The sequence below is a fragment of the Diuraphis noxia genome, unplaced genomic scaffold, assembly GCF_037042655.1.
Source record: "Diuraphis noxia isolate RWA-SAM2 unplaced genomic scaffold, SU_Dnox_SAM2 contig0002, whole genome shotgun sequence".
In the NCBI taxonomy this organism is placed as follows: domain Eukaryota; kingdom Metazoa; phylum Arthropoda; class Insecta; order Hemiptera; family Aphididae; genus Diuraphis; species Diuraphis noxia.
In genome coordinates this window covers 61,951,906-61,977,958 of record NW_028301712.1, presented here as the reverse complement: position 1 = coordinate 61,977,958, position 26,053 = coordinate 61,951,906, and the positions used below count along the sequence as shown (strand labels likewise).

At 26.7% G+C, this 26,053-nt stretch overlaps 1 protein-coding gene and 2 pseudogenes across 3 annotated transcripts; 2 read left to right on the top strand and 1 right to left on the bottom strand.

Annotated features, from left to right (window-relative positions):
• Positions 1-1,124: 1,124 nt before the first annotated feature.
• Atg13 (Autophagy-related 13) lies at positions 1,125-25,663 on the bottom strand. Of its 2 annotated transcripts, none has more exons than XM_015513653.2 (6): positions 25,013-25,663; positions 19,939-20,272; positions 13,274-13,628; positions 3,415-3,595; positions 2,839-3,229; positions 1,125-2,650 (listed from the first exon to the last, which is right to left on the bottom strand). In XM_015513653.2, exons 2-6 carry the CDS (start codon positions 20,092-20,094, stop codon positions 2,348-2,350), a joined length of 1,386 nt encoding a protein of 461 aa, XP_015369139.2. In that variant the 5' UTR covers positions 20,095-20,272; positions 25,013-25,663; the 3' UTR covers positions 1,125-2,347. The 2 variants fall into 2 exon arrangements, with proteins under 2 accessions (XP_015369139.2, XP_015369140.2); XM_015513654.2 differs by having other exon boundaries at positions 2,848-3,229; positions 25,013-25,662.
• Positions 8,873-9,755, top strand: LOC149058752 (uncharacterized; annotated as a pseudogene). Its single transcript, XR_016190297.1, has 2 exons — positions 8,873-9,420; positions 9,490-9,755. The product of XR_016190297.1 is annotated as an uncharacterized LOC149058752 (transcript).
• On the top strand, positions 10,431-11,309 carry LOC149058751 (uncharacterized; annotated as a pseudogene).
• Positions 25,664-26,053: the final 390 nt, after the last annotated feature.

Below are 26,053 nucleotides of genomic sequence, written 5' to 3'. Positions count from 1 at the left end.
TTGTACTGTTTCCAATAATGACGTAATTAAAAGTCTTGTAAAAATAATGTTTAAAGAACCTCATTCTTTTTTGTTGGTTACTTAAATACTGACATGAAAAACTATCCTGTAACTTATACGGTTAAAATTTTAGAAGAAATTAATTCAAACGAAACTCAATGAATGATTCAATTGATAGTGCAACATCCTTTTCGACTACTTTAGGAATGAATCCAGAAAACGATTTTATAATACACCATCGTCATAAAAAACCACCTATTTGGTTAGACAAAATACAAAAACTCTAGAGCACAGGTAGAATTCAACATGCATACGTTTTATAGAAAAGAATTCAAATGTGTTCTATATACTTTTATTAATTTATCTAAAGACAATTTAAAAAAGCGGGTAAGTGGATGTCGCTCTGCTGTACATTAGGTGGTGGGGTGGACCTCTGACTAGGGTAGGTTAGATTTGAATGCAATGATAGGTAACATTGTATATGAAAAATGATTCTGAATGGAGATGATTTGTCAGTCAAGGATTATATTATATTTAAATATTGTCATAATATATTCTCTTTTGAAACAAATATATTATTTTTCAATTAGGACGCATTTTGCATAAGGCATGGTGAATCAATTTTTCCAAAAACATTGAATTTTGGGAGATCAGTCTATACATTTTTTTGACAAAATCATTATTATTAATTATTACACCATTACCATCACTATTATTTTCCAATAAAATATTTAAATGTGTAGAAATTTATTTTAATACTATAAGTGAGATCTATGTTGTTTGTATTTTTGTAAAGCATACAAATTCAATAATAAACGCTTAACTAACCAAGCATTATATTAAAATGTTAGCATTTATTTTTACATAAATACAAATTATTTTTAACTGGAACATTATATTTGTGTGAAATATAGCCTATTTAATAGTTCATTTAGAATATGATTAAAATAAATCTCCATAACAATATTTCAATTAAGCATATTATTAGAATTAAAATTTGAAACATAATATAGTAATGGTAATGAACTTTTTAAAGATTAGAACTTAAAATTGTATTGAATCATAAAAAATATGAAACAAACAAGGAGTAAAAAAATAGAAAAAAGACAAAAGTACACATAAAATATTATTATTGTTTCATTTATTTATTACATACAACCGCTTCATTGTGGCAGCTATAACCATACCATGTGAAACATAAGTTCAGAACATGTTCAACACTTTAACTGCACAATATGTATAACATTTGAATATTATAAAAAACAAAAATTTAGTATAATTTTGTAACAAATCAATGATTATTTTAAAAAATCTGGTATACGTCGATTAGAAAAAAATAACTGAATCAAAAATAAAAATATTTGTTAAGTGTTTAATTCTGTAAATATTTGTCAAAATCATTGATTAAAAGACTGAAGTATAAAGATACAAATAAATATAAACATCCACGATGTGTTATTGGTTAACAATATTCAGTAACAATTGGCTATAATTTAAAATAAAACATAAAAAAGAAAATTAAAAAAAATACTAAAATTAACGAAAACAATAAGAAACAGGCAACTAATTTAAACATATATACGTGTAGTATATTGATCTAAAATTTAAGTTTTCTGTTGTTTAATAATTTAGGTGTTTTTACTATTGAAGTATTATATAATTTATATTTTATAATTATGGCTAAATTGCTTAAATGAGTTAATATGATATTACTCACAAGCAGTGACATATTGATTTTTAATCTTGACCCTGTATTGATTAGAGAAAAATAAAAAGTAGCTGAAATTTCACAAGTAAAAAACTTTGATATTATTGAGTACTTTCCGTTATAAAATGTATAAAAGTTGCCTATTAATAAAAAAAAAAAAGAAAAAGAAAGACAAAAAAGAAAAAAGTTATTATTATTAACTATAATTTTTATTTAAGGTAACATTATGAAATAAACAAACAAAATAAATAAGAATTAAAACTAAACCTCATTAAACATAAATGCAAAACTTTATTATTATTTTTATGTTTAACAAAAAGGAGGAACTTTCAGGCCTAATTGTGGGATTTTTAGTGACCACCACACCCTAAGCGAGGATAATAACTTATTAATTCATCAATCATTGATCAGTCATTTGCTTAGAAAATAAACAAAACAGTAATGTTTTGGAATTATTTATAACTTTGCTATAACTTGGTTTAATTTTTTTTATAAAATATTTTTAAAAAAAAATAGTACATACATACATTTTATATAAATATATATTATGTTTATGTATATAAAGTACATATTCATTTTGAGCTTCTTACTCGTTTTTGACAGTCAGTCTTGTTACAAACATTACGGAGGGTATGTTTTTCAATAATTGTATTCACTGTCCTCATCTTTGTGGCATAAGTCTAATACTACCCTGTCAAATTCTACCATACGTTCATCAAAACATTTAATTTGTTCAACAATTTCAGACAGGTGGTTATAGACATTCAAATGATCAGAACGAACTTTTAATGAAGGAGCACCGAGAAACTTTTGATAGAAGAGCGCCAATTCAATGTTTGGATTTGAATCGGAAAATGCGGCAGGCTTAAATTGTAACGGATTGTTGTCACAACTACGTCTCCGACAAAAATCTTCGGGTGATTGAGGTTTTACAGACTGGCCCTAAAATAATTAAATAAATATTAGCATAAAAATGAAGGAACATATAAATTAATAATTATTTAACTAAGATTAAAATCAAATAACAAACAATCACCAGTGATAAAACAATTACATTTTTTAATTTCCCAATTAATATTTGTTAATAAAAAAAAAAAATCTAAAGTAAAGTTAGTTATTAATAAAATTACCAATTCTACCAAGATAAAATCGTTGATAGCTTCATTGCTGGATGTATTTATTGAATGATTGAATTTGTTCTTGGTTTCAAGAGTATTGATATTATTGGCAACTCCAGTGCTTATCACCACAGCGTTGCTTACTGCAGACATCTTGTCATTTTGGGTAGAAGATGTTACTGAATTGTTATTTTCATTGGTTGACTCTTGGAGTTTTTGCAATTGATTACTAGGGACCATGTGGGGTGGCCAATATTCGGCTCGTTTTCTGGGCTTTATGAATGTATCTTTGGGAAACTCGGGAATACGATATAGGTTAAGTTTCTTAACTTTTTCTTCGAGACTGTCTGAAAAAGCACCCACTGTCCAATCATCCATGATGTATGTTGTTCTTGACTGATCACTAAATTTAAGCGTTATGCCAATGTTTAATTATATTGTAACAATGAACAACAGTTAGAATATAAAGTGGACTCCAGAATAGGATAACAAAATAAAAATTAGTTAGGTTTTATAAAAAGTTTAAAAATAATACTTTATTCTGGAAACCACTGAAATAAAAATAAAATATAATAAATAAAAGCATACATTGGAGTTTTGATAATCTGATTGTGTCGTGGGCTATACTCTTTTCGAAAATGATCACTTTTCAACATGATTGGATCTTGTTGAGACGTTAGTGTCATAGAGGTACGATAACAAACTGTCACTTGAATGGTCCCGATAGGCATTGACACTTGGCCAATTTGTAATTCTTTATATTCTTTTCCTGTAACACGGTTAAAACAAATACAACATAAATATCAATTTATCATACATAGTGGCGGGGTGGGCGAGTATGATTTTTTTGGCAACTTTAATTTTCTTTTGTTATATTTTTGTACAGAAAATAGTATTACAATAATTATAGAAATATGTGATGTTATTGTCTTGAAATGTAAGAATGAAAACAATTATTCATACCACACGACACATATACATAGATTATTTATGTGTTAAAATCGAATAATAGTTTAAAAATGAGTATGGAGACTAGTCAATCTTTAGTTGTTACTTGTTAGTTCTATTGTGCAACACGACCTCTAAAAGCTATGAAAACAAATTTATTGGCAATAATTTGGATGCACTCCGGGTCATGACATTGTTGAATCATGTATATATAAAATATACTAATATAAGTATATAACTATTACATGAACCAATATTTATTCCAAACAGTAAAATAAGTATTGAAATAGAGCTAGTTTTTCCTTTTATTTTTAATATTCATGAAAATTAGTCATGCATTAAAATACTCGGAATAAATTACTAACAAAATTAACTATCTAAGGATAGACGGATAGACTGTATTACGATCTGGATGCCAGTTTTCTTGACTAATTTTCCTAGTAAGACACAATAAATCGCTAACAAAACATTAAATTGTATCATATTATTACAATATACACTATAAACATTAAAATATCATAATAATCATACAGTTATTGATTGTAATATTATGTTAAAACATGTTAACGTAATATATTATAATGTGTATCACACAGAAAATTCTTATCGAGAAAATGTTATTTATATCTTTAAAATTAACAGACTCTTGTAAGAACTAAGACAGTGACAAAAAAAGCATACGATTTATTCCTTGTTTTGTAATGCATACATAATACTACGAACGCATGTAAAAAAAAAAAAATAGATAATTCGAAACACTCGTTGCACAATTTTTTTGCTATGTAAGTTTGTTCCGTAAAAACATAATTTATATTTCTCAAATTGAAAGGCAATCAAAATAAAATCTCTGTTATGAGTCTTTTTTTAACATAAACAAAGTTTACGTTATTAGAAAAATTACAGAACTTGTACGTAAATATTAAGTTATCTATACGCCTATTTTATATACTACCAATTTTTGGAGTATGATGGATTGTTTATATATTACGTTAGTGAACTTGACAAATTATGTAACATATTTACTAAAGATTATTCAAATTTTAAATTATATTACCTATGTCTAATATGATATATTGATATATTACCTAAAATGTCAATATGTAGGTACAATACATTACATAAACATTGACGTATTTAAGTTATTAAAGCAACTAAAGTACTAACGCGAAAATATAAGGATTTAGATCATTGTCAAATCTTCAAAAAGAAAATTTAAATGCGTTATGTATGTGGTTGGTTTGTAATTTATTTTAAAGTTAATATTTAAGAGGGAAAACAAAAAAAAATACTCTTATTTTTTAGTTGTGAGAAAGATATGTGGTAAGTACTATAAGTACGTGAATATATTATATACTTAAATTTGTTACAGCGCTTGCATTAATTAATCAACAAGGTTCATAACATCAACTATAGAAAAAAAACAGCGTGTCATAATAAGTTATACTTATAACACGTCTGCAAATTATTTACAGTAGAAGTTCAATTAAATATATAATGACTTTAATACTTTTATCGCGTATAGGTACAACATCTCATCATATAAATGTATTATTCATCTTGACTGAAGTTCGCGATTATGTAAATCATAAAATGACTTTCAAATAGCAGAGTAATTTAATTAATATATATATGTCTCACAGCACTAACTTGTGTTTTGATTATATTTATCTGTAAGTTTTAACAATATAATATGCAATTTGCTACCCATTGATTAATCGACTATCGCGGAAGAAATTTGAAATAGAATTAACTTTACTAACAAATAATAATATTATAATGTAATACGATTTAAAAAGGCAGTAAGGCCATAGATGGTATATGCACCTAATCACAGTTTAGGTTAGGTACTTTGTTAGGGTCGGAACTAGAAAGAAGCATCTGTTCATCTAGGACGCAACAAAATGCAAGTGAAAGTGGAAACTTGTCATTGTGACATTTGACCTAATAAATAATGAGTAAAATACAAGTTGACTGTGAACTACGAATTATGGTTCCGCACGTTTTTCAAGTTGGAATTAAAATTAAATCATAGTCTTACATAGGTACATAAAATAGTATAATATTATAATTTTATGCAATAAGATATAATATGAGAAACGTTGGTTCGCGAGATCACGCAATAACGCATTAAACAAATTGGTTGGGTTAAACTATTTTTAATTATATTATAACATTGTACTTTATTAATTATCATTATTACAGCAGTAAAATATTGATTATTTGACAAAATAATTTTAACAGAAAAAATTTGTATTTTATGTTATAAGTATTATGTCCATATAATTGATATATCAAACAGTTTAAACGACAAAACAGCTGAACAGTTAAGTTGAACACTGAACACTTTACGATTAATCCATGAAATAATTTACATTTGCAGTGGAAAACAATATATTATAGTGAAGTCTGTCAATACTCTATGTTCTATAATATATGGAATACGTTTTGCTTCGTTAAGTATTCCGGATTTTTAACATTTAATAAAATTAGATGAACTGTTTTATTTTAAATACATTCTCTACGGAAGATATTTTACGAATCTTTAACGACTTAACTACAATTTAAAACCATTTAACTTGCAGATTAAAATGTTATGACTTTTTCGTCTTTAATTTGATTAAGTCGATAACACAATTACTATATATTTAGTTGATGCGTTTAACATCTTAAATTATACAAATAAATAATGTATGGCTGTACGGAGGAAATAAAATTTCGTATAGAATACTTTCATATCTATTAGATTATTTTTAATAACGAAATAAGTTAAGCACAATTTATGGCACGCAGATAATTTTTTATATATTATATTATATTACATAAATTTAAACTATTGTATTATTATTTATTAAACGACGTAATAACCATGTATTTAAACTAATAGATATCGGGCATTCGCTGGTTTATGAATTTGTTAGTGTTAAGAAAATTAAACGTAAACAAAATATTTAACATAACCGAAATAATTTTCAAGAAAAATATATATTATCCAAGATATTTTTAAATATCTCACACAGACCATTCAATAATTGTCAATTATTATGATTTCAAGATTCTTTGCTGAAGGTAAATCAGTTTCAAATTATTTTCTATTATTAACATAATTGACTAAACGTTGAATTATCTCTGATTCTGATAAAGAGACAAACATTTAAAAGAAAAATGTAATAATTTATGATATTAAAGATGGATGATTTTTGTTTGTAAAATTATACTGTATGCATAAATGGACAAAACGAAATAAGTAAAATAGTAAACTATGATACATATTATAATTGATAAATAATAGGTTTAAAATTTGGCACAATAATACAGCACCCTATTCAAAGAAACCAATTTATTAGCGATATACCCACAAAAATTATCCACATATTAAATTTCGTTTATAATTTTAAAATGGGATAGAATGTTATAAATTATAAACACAAAAAGTTTTATATTTGAAAAAATATTCTTAGACTTGTTAATCTTTATAATTATATCCAATTGTATTAAAGCAATAATGTTATTAATAACGTTTGTAAAGGATAAAAATATTTAAAATTCTGATATAACGGAATAATGGGTCATATTATAATATTATATCGCATAATAAAGCAATAAATAATTAAAAGTTTAGATGTCAATGCGATTCTTGGTAGTTTCTAATTGGATGTTGTTTTTAAAAGTACAAAGCAGGAATGCTAGGAATTACTAATACAGGTTTTAGTCATCATATTATGATCACGTTCACGTAGAAACTGTATATTTGTCATAATAGGTACTAAAATATTTAAGTAGTTTAATGTTCTACGAAACTTTATTAGTGATTGAGCAGCTCAAAAGTTATTTTGGCCAACTACTATAATATTTTAAATTTAAAAACCTATCCATAGGTTATGAATATTGAATATATATATATATAATATATAATAAATACCTCTTCGTATTTTTATTTCATTGGGCCAAGCTAATGGTAATTAATAATTATACAATAAAAAGACATTTTCTTTTTACCTAGTTAAAAAAAAAATAAAATATGAAAAATGATAGTTATTATATATTTATACAAAGACTAATCGAGTCGAGTCTCGATAACTTAAAAAATTAAGAAATCGAATTTATTTTTGGTTCCCTTAAGATTCCAGTTATCTGGACTCGACTATATTGAAATCGTAGATATATTAATATGTCTATAATTCTTATAGTTGCTTGATATTTGTTTGTTATTTACTATTTAGTGAATAAGGCCTGGCGGGCATAGTAGTATATTGCAGAGAATGTCCTGGTAATTAAGGACATTAAGGTATACCACAACATATTATCTTTAAACGGCCCTACTTATCCCACTTTTAATTTTTAAATGTTTTCCACGATTGTCTTTGTAATTTATACATTCATGCCCTAGAGGTAGATGTGCTGTTGATAATATTTTATCTATTTTGAGAGGGTTTTTTTAAGGATCCGTAGATTGCTAAGACTGTACAATTAACTATAAACATTAATTCGTAATTGATCAGCAGCTGTACATAAACATTTTCAAAACATTTAATTTCCGATTCAAACCGCATAATAATTATCTATTTTAATATTTATGCTCTTTAATACACTAATTCCATAGTAAATTAAAATTGTATTACGTAATTAAAGTCAAAACAACAACATTGCAATTTTTGACGAATAATAAGTTGTTCCATTGAAAATCGACCAAGAACAGCCGCAATCCTTTATTATTTTTTTAACATTGAGAAATATGCATGCATTAGATAATGAACCTGTCTTGGTAAATTTCATTTTTAGGGTACACTACCAAAAAGTTCGAGGTATAAAAATCAAAAAGTCATCGATCAAAAAATCCGAAATACATATAATTTGGTAAAAGGAAAAATACTATGTGATGCACAATCAAACTTCCAATTTGTATTAATATACATTTTAACAAATTATTCACCTGACAAAATTAATAGATTATCTTTTACCTACTTTTGGATTTTGAACACTGCTTGACTTTTGACTGCATCAAACAATATTTCTTTTATCTTAATCATATGATTTTTCGAGTTTTACTCGTAGGTACCTATATAGTTTATTTACATCCGGTATACCTAGTTAATATAGATAGAGATATATTATATTATCTATAGGTGGTGGGTATGTCGACCGTGTATATATCGTTCATGGGTAACTGAACAGTTGTCATTTTTGTCAGTATAGTTCGAAATTTTGTTAGTGCCTGAAAAAATGTCAGAAATCATACAAATCAACGAAAAAAGCACCAAAATAGTTGTGGGTGGTTATGCCTTATATATACCCTTCAACATACGTTAGCAAAAACAAAGCGGTGGAAATGTAGCAATAAAACTGAGTATAATTGCCCGGGAATAATATCTTAATCGTGGGTGTTAACGAATCCCGTACTTCAAATTGAACACAACCACGCAGGGAATAATAAAATTCAAATAATTGAAAACTTTAAAAATGACGTCAAATCACGATCACGAAAAACTTATGACAAAGCTAGTCAGATATTTGCGGAAGCTGTAAGTCAAATATCAGCCGAAGCTCTATTGTTCTTACCAAAAGAAAGTGTAGTAAAACTAACAATTAGAAACCAAAGAACTAATAATAATCCTGTATTAAATTGCATAAATGATATTGTTATAAAAGGTAAATACAATTTATTATTAAAATATAGCTAGCCAACATTTGTTGTTATAGCCTAACTCAATTTTTCAGATGACTGCGCTTTAGTTAATGGACAACAGTTTTTATCGGCTGATAATAAATCAAAAACTGGTGAAAGAATTATATTGTTTGCAACCGATGACAGCTTGAAAATGTTGACAGAGGTCAAAACGTGGTATTGCGATGGTAATTTTAACCTTAATCCTAAATATTTTTTACAACTTTATGTTATAATGCTGGGTCCACACAGAGACGACACAGAAACAAAACAAAAACCAAACTCAAACCCTTCTTTTTGAAGTTTGAAAAAAATTAAAAACACAAATAAAACATGTGTCCATACTGAGTTGAGTAAAAATTAAACAAAACATGAACAAAATTCAAACATTTGTTCGTGTTTTGTTTTTGTTTTCAACTATCCATACAGAAATATAAACTCGTCATTTTATTTCGTTCATCCGTGGTCATTCAGTCTGTCTTCAGAGTTCTAGCTTTCTAAACTCTTCATACTCACAAGTTTTTTTAAATTTTTTTATTCCGAGTGAAAATGTGGAAATTGAAAAGAGATATTGAAAACGATGAAGATTTATTTATGTTGGGTGCTGGGTATATTTACCTACAGTTACAAAGTAAAAAAATAAATGATAAGATTAAAAGATGTTTTAGTTATATAATAAATATATATTTATAAATAACCAAATTGGTACTGCCCGCGAAATCCCGATAAAAAATATTGCCTGTTGGTTGTTTTGAAAACATGTCCACACACGTTCGACAGTGTTTGCAAAAACAACAACAAAACCAAAACCTTTTGATGTTTACCGACACTGGTCGGGACACGACTTTGTTTTTCAAAACACGAACAATTTGTTGGAAAAAACAAAATTGTTTTAAAAATGTTTTGATTTTGTCGAAAAACACAGTTTTTGTTTTGTTTTACTTTTGTCGTCTCTGTGTGGACCCGGCATTAGAGTTCAAAAAATGATTGATATATAACTGCAGTGTACTGTCTTCTTGAACGTAAGACAATGTCTATTTATGAAGAAATGTTCAAACTTATTAACTAAATGTGCAGAGCGCGAATTATTTCCAGATCAAATCCACTTAAATGTTGACTTTGAAAAAGCTCTAATTTCTACCACTCAAACAATATTTGATTCAAATTTGACTAATAGAGGCTGTTTTTATCATTTATGCCAAAATTTTAATAGGAAAGTCGAATATTTAGGGTTAATATATAAATAACGATCATTTTAGTCATTTTAGTGGAATATTTGACGGCCTTGTATTTCTTCCTCTTGAACATGTTTTCGAAGAAATGGCTTACATTAAAACAATTGTTTCTCCTAATGGAGAAGATCTTTTAAATTATTTTGACGCAACCTACGTAAATGGACCACTTAGAAAATAGGCTGGCACCAAATTCAAATTTAAAAAAATAAGTCCACTTTTTCCTCCGAATACTTGGAATATAAACAACGATGAATGGTGGTGACCACTGACCACCGAACGAATAATATATGCGAATCGTGGAATAACAGATTTAGTCATTTAGTTGGTCACAGTCATTCGACTATTTGGACATTTATCAAAAACATGGAGACTAGAAGTAGCGGCAGATAAATCGAAATTAGTTTAGTTATCGACAGCATGGGAGAGCCGGTAAAAAAAAATTCAACACATATCTGACTAGTTTATGTTTTAGGTACTACTTTATGCCAAAGAATAGATGATCAATCAATTACCATTGAAGAACTTTTAGAAAAAGTTCGTCATAATATCAGAACAAGGCCTAGATAAACATTAAAATTATAGAATTTTGTTTTTAAATATACCTTTTATTTTAACATTATAATCATTTAATTTTCTATTTATTTGTATGAATAATTATTTTGATTGTTTTATATTTTTTTATATATTATAATTATTATCATTGCATTTTTTTAATAAGATAATATTATACCGGATTTTCTTACCTCGGACTTTTTGTTCCGCGGTTCCATTTTTAGCCATGTCTGACTAGATCATAATTTATATAGATTAAATCAGTGGCGTGGGTATCAAGGATTGTACGTATTTACATCTAAATACATGTAGGGTGGGTCATCTATATGGAGGGTTGCCTCTGGAATATTTTTAGTTCGCAACGCAACGTCACTGGATTTAATTATAATTAGGATGATTGAACCGCAAGTCGTAATAACTATGACGAAAATAACACTATTACTCTAGTCACTAACCAATGATTACGCCAAAGGAGTTAATAAATCAACAGGTTTGTTTTAGTAAGAACTATAATAGGTACATGCTTAAAAATAATAAGTTATAGCAGTAAAGGAATTGGAAATTTAACACACAATTATTCAATTAAACTGTTTTTATGGATATAAAAATTAAATTTAAAAATAAGGTTTACTAATGTTTTTAATCGTCCTGGTAAATTAATTAATTATACGTGCACCAAAAGTTAAGAACATTTTCTAAAACTTTCTTCTAAAATTATGTATGTTACTGAATACAAATATGAAATATGAAACTATATATTATAAGAATCCGTGGAGTAATGCATGAAAGAATAAAGCAAAAATTGTTGGGGAAATAAATATTAAAATGGCTAATGCTATAATATTGACAAAAATAGATGAAAAACTAGTGAAACGTTTCTAGAGATTTTGACTAAAAATGACATTGACCTCTTGTGTACATAACTTAAGAATTATTCTTGACACTAAGTGTATAATAATAATATTAATATCTATTAAAACAAAATCACAAATTTAAATTTTTCAAGGCAATCAAAAGAAACGAATACTATAAACAATTACAAACGAAGAAGTACTCAGAATCTAAATTTTGAATTGATTAAAAATTATAATAGAAATTTATAATAATAATGCATTGACTTATGTAAAATTAAAAGCGAGCTGAGTAACAAAAAAGTCAACATTCCATTCTTTCTGAAGAACTTTCATAAGTTAACTTTTTATGTTATTAAAAACCACATTTTTTATGTATTGATTTACAATTATATTGTACTAGTTTATTAAAAATCGAAAAAGTATTAAAATGAATGTAATCACTGTAATCTATTTGAAATCAATACGTTTTGACATAAATCATAACATGCTGTATGTAAACTTGACATGAAATTATTATCATATTTACAAACATAATTATTTATTAATAATCTATAGTAAATTATCTCTTAAATGTATGATTATGGATATGTATATATTTTAATTCGCTAAGTATTTTGATTTAAAATCAATGATTTTATTATTTGCAATTATTTATAAGAGATTATTTGAAAATAATATATAATTATTTGGTAACCTTGGTAATTGATTGTATACAATGATTTATCATTGAACTAGCTGATGTTGTGCACTTTGTTGCCCATTAAAAATGCATTTTATAAAAATAATTTTAATTTAATTTACTGGACAGATGGCACAACCCGACTTTCAAAAGGAAAAAAAATTGAACAGGATTCAATTTTACCCCATCCATTACAGTGCTTACTTAATGTAGTACACAAGACTTCTACTGTACAATAGAGTGGGGTTAACCTACATTTTAATTCATAAATACAAATTTATTGTTAAACCAGGATTTTAAAATCTAAATCACCAGATGATTAAGTGTTTAATTTAAAAAGTTCTATTCCTAACTATTTTTTTTTTTAGTAGTCTCCAGACCCTTAATGAAAGATTATAAATCTACACAAAATATAATAATTTTTTACATTAGACTTAGATCATTCATTTAAAATTAATAATTAATATTATAACTCTAAACCAGATAGGAATAGAGCAATCTTAGTTTGTTTACTTACCAAGAGTATGGACTTGAGGTTCTCCTGCATAAATTCGATGATGAATTTGAAAAGAATCATGAGATTGTTGTCTAGAGTACCTATATGCTGGTATTACTCGAGAAACTGATACTAATGATTTTAATAGAATTCCTAATCTGTTATATAATGTATAAACTAAGTGTCGAGAACAAAAGGGGTCAAAGGCACTTTCAGCTAATAAACCAATACTCCATGTTTCTAACGTCATTGTATCTCCATCAACAGTTTTCAAGAATATTTCTACACACAAAGGCACAGAATCTCCAAGTCCATTGCTTAATGCTAGTTTTGTTTCAGTTACTACGTCTGGGATTTCTTTTATTGCAACATTCATCTGAAACAGGACATTAAATATAATTCATATTAGAATTTTAGGATTTTTAAAATAGTCGCCTAGTTTGATATATTATTATAATTTATTTACTTTGTTGCCTATCATTTATTATCACTTTCAGGATACCTGTTTAAATTTGTTTTATTAATTTGGAGCAAATTTTGTTCATAATAACTTATAGCCTTATAGGTATGCATAAATGAAGAATACCTAGTTGTTTTAAATTTTTTTGATAAGTAAATTTGGCGATAACCGTTAGTTTCAAAAATTATATCTTTAAACAATAATACGGAACTTAATAATTGTAATAAATGATATAAATTATTACAATATTAAAATAGTAAATAAATTAAAAAGACAGCTATTTAAATTACAAAACCAACCTGATGGAATAAATTAAGGATATATAAAATGAAGTGGAAGTTGGCTAGTTTATTCAAAAAAATTATTCAAGTAAGAATACCTCCAAGTTGGGAGAGAATATATGGGCAGTTAGAAGAATATGAAAGAATATGCAAGATATCGCAACCGGCGAGAGTGATATGGTGAGTCCAGAGGGAGGTTCATTTAGTCTGTGTTTGAATGAGTGTTAGGGAAGTGAAGTGTGTTCAAAATAATGGAGGGTGAGGAGAATTGGATGGCATATCTCTGTACCAAGTAGAAAAATGGGAGGGAAGGCCTTCCCAACAGCTGAGCTATAATTTATCGGCACTATTTTTTAATATTAGACAAAAGTCAGACCAGGATATTGTACTAGTAGAGGGAAAACATAATTTGGATGTTGTCTTTGCCAGTGAGGCTCCGACTTAATTACCATAGATCCCTATATAGTCAGAGATCCAAAGAAATTGAATATTAACATTTTACTTGATGAGTGTTTAGTAGGTATTAGATTCTAATAATGAGTAAAGATAGAGTTTTAACAACATTTGTGATATTTGGTAGTAAACATGAAAGAAGGTTAGTTGTGATGAGAAATTTGTTAGGTGTTAGAGAAGAATAGTTAAATAATTTTTATTAGTGAATATTATTGTGAAAATGGTATTTTAATTATGACACCAAATCATTTTGACTTTAAAATTTAATTTAAAAAATGTTTAGTATTAAAATAAACAAGTCCCAATTAGTTTTTAATTTTTTTTTTGAAGAAACGTTTCATCACTTGTTGTTATTTACACATCACAAAAATACAAAGATCGATTAAATGTTTACATATCTAGTTCTACGCAGTTTGTAGTAAGTATTAAAAAAATTAATGAACATTTTTTTTTCATTTAGCAGTGTTCCATAATGATACTATTCTGGTTACCAATTTAAATATTTTTGTCACTTTTATATTTTTTTCACAAGATTTATTAAAAATCATTGTACATTTGTATTTAATATAAAATAATCAAAAATATAAAATTTAGTTTGAAAACAAAATAGAGTGAATATAATATTTATTAAATCTAATTTAATACAATATTATGTATTTATGTTTTAATGTTACCTAATGTAAAAATACTAAAAATGTATGAACATTTTTTTTTTTTTTAATTATTTAATATGAACAAAGTACATTCCAATACAATAGTGAACTTGTTTTCAAGGCTTTTATATCTTGTTCAACAGGATTTAGTAAACTAGATAAAATTATGAGCATTATAACACTAACAAGCAAAAACAATCAATTTCCAGTTTACACCACACATTGCATAATGAGTAAAAAATATATATTTATTTAAATTAATGTAGATGTACTTCATTGATATTCATAAGAAAATATATTAATTAATTGTTTTTTTTTAAAGTTATTGACCTGGCTTTTGATTAAAATTAAAATGCCTGATAAATTAATATGTCGTGAATTAATAATATAATAACTTGATGGTCTTGATATGCCTTATCTTGTATTGTAATGTAAATATAAAATGTATTTAAAAATTAATATAAAATAACAACAGTTATTCAATTGAAAAAAAAATTCTTTCTATAAATTATTATACAGTTCAGATCTATTTTATCCATACAAACATTGTTGTGGCGTAAAATATATAGTAATAATGTAAATGTATCTATAATATTATACATTATAAAATAACATGAAAGAGATTGTTAGATGACATATTCAAAAATTAAGTTAGGTAATGGTTTTATAGTGATGATAACAAGATAATATATAGAAAACAGTACCACATTCCAATATAAACAATATTAATACAGATTTATTCAATTAATTTTTATTTCAAATAGTTAAAGCAAAAATTACAAACAGATAAAAAGATAGATACATTTTTGATAAAATATTGTTAATTTCTTGACAGTTAAAAACTACTCTCAAAACATAATTTTCTAATAAAAATATAATATTTGTTTAGATTGTATAAATAGTCCTTGAGAGTCAAACCTAATCTATTTATTATCCTAGTATCATATTATACCTATTTTTTCTTTCTGAATGTTTCTAATTTTGTTGAGATTAAAATAGATTTAATGTATTAAATGAAAAATCTCTCGTTTAATGTCTTTTCTCATAGTTATTGTCCAGGAAAGAATAAAAAATTAAGTAGAAATTTATTTAAAATTCTGAAATGTTGATATAATTATTATATTTTTATTTATTTAATTCTATGGTTAGAGAATTATAAAAATCAATAAGTAATTAAAGTAAATAGTATAATAATAATATGTTTTATGTTGCTAATCTGAAATAAAAACAAAATTGTTACATAAAACCAAAAGTTTAGATTACAGTAATGTGTATTAAAAATATTTTAAACACATTACAATAAGTACTTAAACACTGGAATGTCATATAAAATAGACTTTTTTATTTTATTTGACAAAACATAATATTTACAATCTGTATTTACAAGTTATACAATAAGTAAATGTGATGGTGATTGATTGACAGGAGGGGGAAGTCGCCCAGTGACAGCTTTTAAAAATAGACTTTTTTAAAGTTAATACTAGTACTATGTATCCATATATTAGTTTATTGTAGTTGTAGAAAATAGTTGTATAGATAGTGCAAGTAGGTTAGTAGAACAGCATAACAATTTAGTATAATAGAATAGTTACCTTGTTGTATTACATAAGGGGTTTTGGTTTAATTTGAGAAATTTCTCATTTGTTTTAAACATTTTTAAAATCATTTTTGGTATACCTAATATAGGTACATGATGATTTTATATTTTATCAGTGATTTTAGATGTCTTTGAACAAAATTAGTTTATTAATTAGGTTCGAGATAATTAAGAATGGTTGTCAAATGTCAATTATGTCTTATAATGTGTAATTTCTTAAATTCAACTAGATTGTGAATTCTCTACAGGCGAAGGCCAGCAGTAATTAACTATTAAGCTAATAGTGCAAATCAAACTAAATTAAACTCGAGTTGTTGTTGAACTATTACTATTACTAAATAAAAATATTTTTGAAGCTTTTTAAATGGTGGAAAATGTTTTGTTGATTTGTATAAAAGATTTTTATTTATTAAACTGCGTAACAGTAATTATTTCATTTCCAATAAACTATATTAAAATAAACTAAAAATGGTAAAGGCCATGACATTCATAAAAGTTTATTCATAACACATTTTAGTTTTATTGAATATGTTTAAACTACCAATATTTCATTAATGTTCAAAATAACCAAATCTTACTAAAAAATGTAAGATTCTAGTAATTACATTTAATTTATTGGTGACCTTTGTTTATAAATATTTTCAGTGTTTGATTAAATTAACATTTGATAATAGTAAAGCAAAAAAATGTATTGAAGTAATTAAATAAAAAATTAGTTGAGTGTTTAAATAAAAATGTTAATAAATATGCTAACAAATATACTTATTTAGGTAGGTATGTTTATAATTTATGTACACCAAATTTTGCATTTTACCTAGTATGTTATCAGCATTAATTAGTCATATATTCATATATGACTAATCCATTAACTAATTACTTTTAAATACAGAATATCATCTAATCAGTTGATATTGTTAGTTATATAACCGGCTTAAATGTAATATAATTTTTTTAATATAGATACTTTTAGTAAGCTTTCATTATAATATTTAGGTAACAGTGTTTCAGTGTTTAATAAAATAACTATATGTCTATATGTACCTATGTACTATGTAGATATTTACAATGTGTAGGTCAATATATTAGGTGCAGTCAATATACTGGCTTTAAAAAGTCTATACCTCAATCAATTTCAGAAATGTTTATATTAGGTATCATAAATGAAAGGTCTAAAAGCCAAAAAAATTTTTATTTTATATAGGTTACTAGTATTTTATATTTCCATCAAAAATATAGTTTTTATTGATACTTAAATAAAAAATGCATCATACATGATTCAATTTCAAACTTTTCTCTGTCTAAAAGAAAACACCAAATATAATACATTACACCTACTTCTATTATAAATTCATGTATTAACAGTAAATTAATGAAGTAATGAGATTGAAATCAAAATCAAATAACCTATAACCTATAAATAACCTACCATCTAATCTAATTTTTGGGTTTTGCCTGAATAAGATATAAAAATATTGGGTTTCACCTTTTACTTATAAGAATTATATTTATCAATTAATAGTCACAATAAATGTGTATTGGTATATTTTACTTTTATCAATAAGGGCACATTTTCATACACACACTTCATATTCTAACTCAGGAATATTAAACTCAAAGTATCAAGACGTGGGCTAAATACATTGAAAAGCTTGGCTATGTGGGCACATACAAATTTAACAAAAAGAAATATTTAAAAACATTCTTATTTAATATTTTGATTACATTTAATCAGAAGATAAGACAGTTGTGACATGGAATTAATATTTTATTATTTTTATTATTTTTATTATAATATGTTTTTGTTCACTAATACTAGCTAGTTAATACCACGAGACACAAAAAATTGAACTGAGGGCCGCATGCGACTTGCAGGCTGCGAGTTTGACATGCCTGTTTTTTTAAATGTATACTACATTTTTTTTTAATATCATAAATGCTTTACCTTGAATCACATTTTTAGGTTTAGACTATTAAATTGTTTACCTAATTAACTAATATTTTGTAATAATAATATTCATCTATTATGTATAATATATATTATATAAATGGATTTCTGTCTGTTTGTTTTTTATGCATTCCTTAACGGCTGGATCGATTGCGATTAAATTTGGTACAGAAGATAGGCTAAGTTAAAAAGTGATTGGCCCAAACCCAGGATATGCTTAAACAGACATTTTGAGATTTATGATGGAAATTTTTGTTTATTTATAAATGATTGCTACTATTATTATACAATATATATAATCCTGAATTATTGTTAACTGTGAACTTCGTAGTTTGTAAAAAATCCTACCTCTATATGTGTTTTTTTATTTTTGTTATAATCAAGCCATTTCTAAGCAGTCATGCCTCCCAAAAAAAGATCGATCGGTAGTTGCACGCCTCAAGCACGAAATAAAAAATGGCTATATGAGTTTCAGAAACATCTGAGCAAGAGATGATACAAGATTGGAAACCAACAGCCAACTTCATGCTCAATACGGACGAATCACTTGTACAGATTTGAATCTCATTGCATTCATTATGGTATTAATTATAATTACAACACTCATCCAAGTGCGGTTATTGGAAAAATTGATGTTATGCATATATTGTAGAGCATTCAAATTTAGGAATGAGGCACCAGGTATGTGCTGTGCTTGGCGCTGGCAGAAATGTAAAATTGCCAGAATTACATACCATTCCAATTGTGACAAAATTAATTGATACACAGATTTAATAGACTTATGAGCAGAATATAGGATAAGTTAAAAAGTTATAGGCCCAATAGTATTCAATTGAATATTTGAATTGTCAGACTTTTCTCGATAAAACAAATAAAATTACATAGTGATAAACTGATAAACTAAATTGAATATTGTTGTAATTGTACAATCTATATTTATAAAAATATACTGCTAGCATAATCACAGGAAACTAATTAAACACACAGTTTGTATGGTGCTACTTAATCCCCTAACAGAAAAGAGAAAAATAATAATATTAAGGTTAAAACAAAATAATTAAAGACGTAAGTGTCATCGGTGGGTGGCTTCTTCATTCAAAATTTCATTATATTGTCATTGTCATTAGCTCATACTCTTATTGTGCCGATAGCATATAGATTGTGTATTTATTAATAAAGTAAAAAAAAAAACCACACAGTTTGAGACATATAAGAGGTAGGATTTTTAACAGGCTATGAAGTGCACGGGTTCAGCTAGTTTTATATAAAATGATTCATAATAAATTACAATGCTTACCGAACTATTCTGATTTGTACAATAAGTATGCAATCTTTCGCCCATTCTTGACTGTACAATTATTTGAGCAGATTTCATGGTCATAAGTTTAGTTAGCTGTTCCATTTCTTGCCTTTCTTTCTCAGCTGATTCAGTTAATGTGCGTGTATCCACCATTTTTAATTTTTTACTTAAGATTTATAGAAAAAAATTAAAATTTAAACTATGGTCACTCATTTAACACCAATTTAATATAAAATTCACACATGAGTAAACTGTTAATAATTTTGAACATCTTAATTGTCTTTTTCTTAAAATTATTGTAAGCGTCACTGTTTTCTGCATCATGCAATATCTGAAACATTTAAATTTATAAAATATATTTAAAACTTGAAATCTCATTACACAGCTATAAATATTTACAGTTAGCAGTGGCATATTTCCGTTTTTTATTCTTTCAAAAGGACACCATTGTCTCAGTGTTTCTAACACAAATTAACTATTTTAAAACTCATAACTCCTTTTAACTCACTTTTAAATTAAAATACAAGAAAAAATCTAAGTGATTGATTTGATAATATTCTTATTTATAAATTTGATAATAGACCAATTCACTCTAAAATTGAATATAACAAAGTTAAATGAACTACATATACAGAAAGTACAACTTTCTATGTTATACATTTATAAGCAGGAGACTACTCAAAATAATTATGAGTATGAAGTCCTATTAAAATATTTTAAAAGGCTAGTACTAAGGAAGTTTCTGATTTCTCAATATGTTAATTTTTTTATTTTTCATTTTGTATATTTTATATAATGCTTACGAGCATTATCAGTGTTACCTATACAGGGTGTTCTGCAATGCCTTACCCACTGAGATATCTCCTGAGATAATAAATATATTATCAATATGGTTTTTTATTAGACTCACATACAAGATTTACAAGTATATTATTTTTAATTTAATTAAATTTTTTGTTAAAAAGTTAAAAAAATTATTTTTTAAAGTTTATTTTGCTAAAAATTTAGACCTTTCAACACTTTATGTTCATAAATCACCGTAAATCACATTATTTTTGATTATTTTTTTATTTTATGGACAAAATAACAAAACACTGGGTTTTATCCGGGCAGCGAGTCCCCCTATATGGCTAATAGATATTCCAACGCACATTCAAAATTACTTTTATAATAATCATAAGATTATTGGGGATTTGGAACAACCACCGAGTATTTGTAATCTTTTTAATTAAACTTAATTTTTGAAATCATTGTATAGGTTATAAATACATTAAATAACTATACAATAATAACATATAATGAGAAATAATTTCTATGATAACGAATTTGTTTTTGTACACATACACATTAATTTACATATTATATTTTTTATACAAAACACCTTTCGTTAAGACTTATTAGTTATTACCATTGAGTGCGTATAGGTATATATAATTTAAAAATAAATCATAATTATTGCAAAATCTTTAGGTAGTTTATTAAAGTTGATTGATTATAATTTAATAGTATTGACGTAACAGCCAAGTTCAAAGCAAAGTTAATTAACCTCAAAGATTTATCTTAAATGAAATACAAATAGGCAGGTAGGTATAAAAAATATTATAATTAATATACATCGAGATATACATATAAAATGTAGGTATCTATAATCTATTCTAAACAGTGAACAACATGTTTATGTCATACTAGTATAATATAGGTAAAATGATAATTCTTCTAAATATATATATATATATATATTTTTTTAACAAGCAAATTAACTCTACATTTGATACCATTTATGATTTTAGAAGCAGGGCAAAATTTTTATTATCATGCTCAATTTATAAACATATTTATATAAAAATTATCAACCAAATTATTTAATTGGATTAATTTGAATTAGGTAGTATAGGTTAGTATAGGTTATAATCACCTTCATAAATATATTAAAAAATAAAAATTAGGTTTTTATATAAAATTGTTGTTATAATTTTTTATAATTTAAATAACTCAATAACATTGGTAGTTAAGTAGGTAGGTTATTAGGGATAGATTGATTAATATTTAATGAACATTTAATTTTCATAAAAGTAGGTATGACTTATTTAATTTCCCCAAGCAATGCGACTTTACCATTTATCTAATACCTTATACCTACCTACTTCATTAAAATAAAAATGAGTCCGAAAATAATATATAATGATAAACACAATAATTTATGAAGTTATTGTTTTCACCTACTATCACATTATTGTTATTATTACTTATTCTCAGTTTCAAATAAAATACCTCTAGCAACAACCGATTTTTGTTTGGTTCGGTCACATCACAAACATCAATTAGGTAAATTGGTTTTTGACGCCAGCTATTATTTCTAATTATCAACCACAACCAATAATTATTTTACCTTGTTAATTAATAGTCATTCTAACTAACTAGAGACAGAATACAACAAAAACCAATAGTTTCGACTACACCTACTTTTAAGAATATTCCCCAATTTAATTATAAGGAAAAAATAGTTGTTCTTCACTATCAGATCTGATATTAATAATCTCAGTACAGACATGTTTATTTATACAAATAGCTAACTACTCTCTAGTAAATTTTCTAGTAAATTACCATAAACTTAATTATGATTTGATGATTAAAAGTAAACATACAATATTCAATTTATACATTACAAACAATACAAACCACAAAAAATATATAGGTAAGTTTAGATATATAGGTAGCTAAATGATGAGAATAGTATCAGAAATTAAAAGAACAAACTTCCGAATTCAGCAAAAATAATAATTTTGAAAAAGGTAGTTAATGATAAATAAATCATAAATATGAGTAATTTTCAAGATTCATTCATCAATATGAATGTAAATACAATGAATGAGTGTTAATAAATTTGTTTTTTTCTAAGGACAATATTAAATACATGATGGAATATCTTAACTTAGTTTTACATATTCATAAAATATTATTCATAGGTAAATAGTAGTTCCTATATTTTATATTAAAAATGATTAAAATATCACTGTATCGGGTATTTTTGTGGTACATGCTTAAGCATCTATTTCATAATGAATTTAACATTTATATGCATTTATAGGTTGCAAAACTTGCTGTATTTTAGGTATTGTACTAACTCTTATAAATAATATTTATTTTCCCTAAACTCAACGAACAGTCTATAATTTTATTGGAAAGTCAATATTTTTTATAGGTAATCTAATCAAATTATAATTTAATATCTTTGTTTATATCAGTTGATGATTTCAGTCAAACATTTTAACCGCGTAATCTAATAATATATTCATGTTTCTGGATTTATATTAAGAAAAAATGAAAGTAATTATAACTTGTTTTATAGTTTTTGTTTAGATATATAATTTTGGATAGATACCTGTATGACTGATTTCATAGAATAAATAAATCAGATAGGTATAGAATAAATATATTAATAAATCAATTCTACTACCATACAATATATTCTATGCTACTACCTACTTATATCTACTAAGTAGTGATAAAAGTACTAGGTACTTACAACTATTTCTTTATTTTACAAGATTTGACTTTTTTTTTTGTAGTTTAAACTGTTTAAAGGCAATTCATTAAAGTATAAGCAAGTTAACTTTTAGATATGAAACATCATTTTATATTATGAATTCATACAAGGTCACAGCTGTGAAAATATAGTTACCTACCTATTTATATCATGAACAAGGTTATATATATACGGTTATATATACGGCTTGATATAGGTAGTTGTTAATTTGGTGATATATCACAACAATAGTTTCTTGGTTCATTTATCTAGATATCTAAAAGAACTTGGAAACATATATAATATATAGGTACAGAAAAAATAATTGAAAATCTAAACATGTACCTACCTAAACCTGATTTTTTATTTTGATAGGTAATAAAATAATTGTTTAGTTTACCAAAAACTACCTATATTTTAATAGTTTATAAGATATGGACCAAGGAGCAGGATGATTAAAGAATTAAGATCCAAAGGGTACTTATCAATTATTGAGGTAAATATATTGATAGTTTAGGCGTATGGGCAATTCAGGAGTAGAAATATTCAAGAATTAGGTATTATTGTAACTACTTAACTCAGATATTTTTTTCAAATCATCTAGTGATAGGTATGTGTTTGGTTTTTATTACGTACAAAGTTATAGGTGAATGGATATCTTTATAAAATAGGTAAGTAGTAGAATAACATGATGTTTTGAACAAGCATTAAAAGTTAAATTAAGTCAAAATACCACGAAACTAATAGAGATAAGGAAGTTTAGATACACTATGTATATAATAATTTATATCAGAAGTACACAAATTTATAAATATTACCGTTAAGCAAGTACATGGGTATTAAAGAAAAGTTCAGTAGTTAGACCTAGGTACCTACCTAAATATCAATAGCTAATATCAGATTAAAAATTAATGATGAGTAGGATCAAAGTACTTAGGTATTTAATTGTCATTCAATTAGGTATGTAGGCAGTCATGAAATCAGCTGTGCTGTATTATATAAAGATTTTAAAAAACGCATTGAACATGACATGTTGTGCAACATGAATACTAGGTAATGGAATGCACAGGCATTAAAGCCATTTCATTTTAATTCAATAAACAGTGAACATTAACAACTGTGATTTAACCAAATTACAAAAATAAAACTTATTAGTTGTTTTAACATTTCACCAACACATTATAGGTACTGGGATCGTTAGTCAGTAAAATTCACTGTTTTTATTAGTTCTCAATTTGAAAATACAGAGATGATTGAAATGCCAATATTCCAACCCCTTTCCCTCCAAAAAATAATATCTGCATTGGATATTATAAACTCAACAATTCTTTATTTTAGAGTGAAACATCTATCAAACGTCCAGAGTTCAGACGTGTGGGTAGGCATCTGAAGATCTTACATATTACATAATGACTACCTACCATCTGTTTCTTTCTCTCTGACCATTTTCATTTCACACTATTGAGGTAGGTAGTAGGCATGGATATTACTAAACTATAATATCATATTATATGATATGGGACAAGATATAAGGGCGGAACTCACTCGTTGACGTATTGTATATTATTCTTGTAAGGTACGCCACCGAATCCGCAGAGGTACGACGATTGGCTTTTTGGCGCCACGACTGTAGACGACACGCACGCAAACCATGTAGACGGCGGCCCAACGATCGAACGACAGCAGCCTGCTGGCCACTGGGACACACTCGCACGCGTGTTCGACGATATAATATGACTTTTGGCAACGAAAACGTATGAACGTTAATTTGACCACGGGAAAACGACGAAAATAATTTAACAGACGTCCCTGCGGCGCAGATCAACGATGTCGTGTAATGTTTAATGAGTGAATCACTGAATCGTATCGTGTATATTATGTAAGTTTAAGCGGTATCTTAACTGACCGACAGCGGTACTCCGTACCTATTTCCGTATGAAGCGAATAATATCCGGGTCGAATGTCGATGTCACGTTATCACGAATACGATTATTATTACCGCGACACAAAGCGTACACGCCGTTTTGGTTTTTATTTTTAGACGGTTATAATAATAATAGTAATAATTTATAAATATATTCACGAAGGCAATGTTGAAATACACTCGAACGTATGCATAGACTGGCGGCGGACGAGGTCTAGACGGTCGTGGAAAACATGCTCGTTTGCGCCATAGTCGTCGATACTCGATACACGCGGATAACCAAAGTGCTCGAGTGTGTGGGGGGGGGGGGCGGGTGTATGTCGGTGATGTGACGACAACGGCGGTGGCGGGAATGGGGAACCCTAGTCTGTCGATTGGGCGGGGCAAAGAGGCGAAAAAAAGGAGGAAAATAATAATAATAACAATAATAGTAATAGTGATAATAATAATAATATTGGCCAGCACGACGGGCGGATCCGCAGCCGAGTGCATGACGTGGTGCATGCGTGCATGCCGTCGGAATTCCGCGCGAGCCGCAGACGACCGCGTTCCTCCAATCGGTGGCAGTTACGTCACGCGGCAAATATGTTTTCACGCGTGGTGGTCAATGGTCTTCGGTCACGAACCCACGACGACCACTGCTTCAACTTGCTAGTAGTAAT

Coding starts and splice junctions, on each gene's coding strand:
- Atg13 (XM_015513653.2), bottom strand. CDS start 20,094: ATGGTGGATACACGCACATTAACTGAATCAGCTGAGAAAGAAAGGCAA. Junction 3,596..13,273: donor ACCTCAAGTCCATACTCTTG/GTAAGTAAACAA, acceptor ACCGTGTTACAG/GAAAAGAATATAAAGAATTA. Junction 3,230..3,414: donor CAGATTATCAAAACTCCAAT/GTATGCTTTTAT, acceptor GCTTAAATTTAG/TGATCAGTCAAGAACAACAT.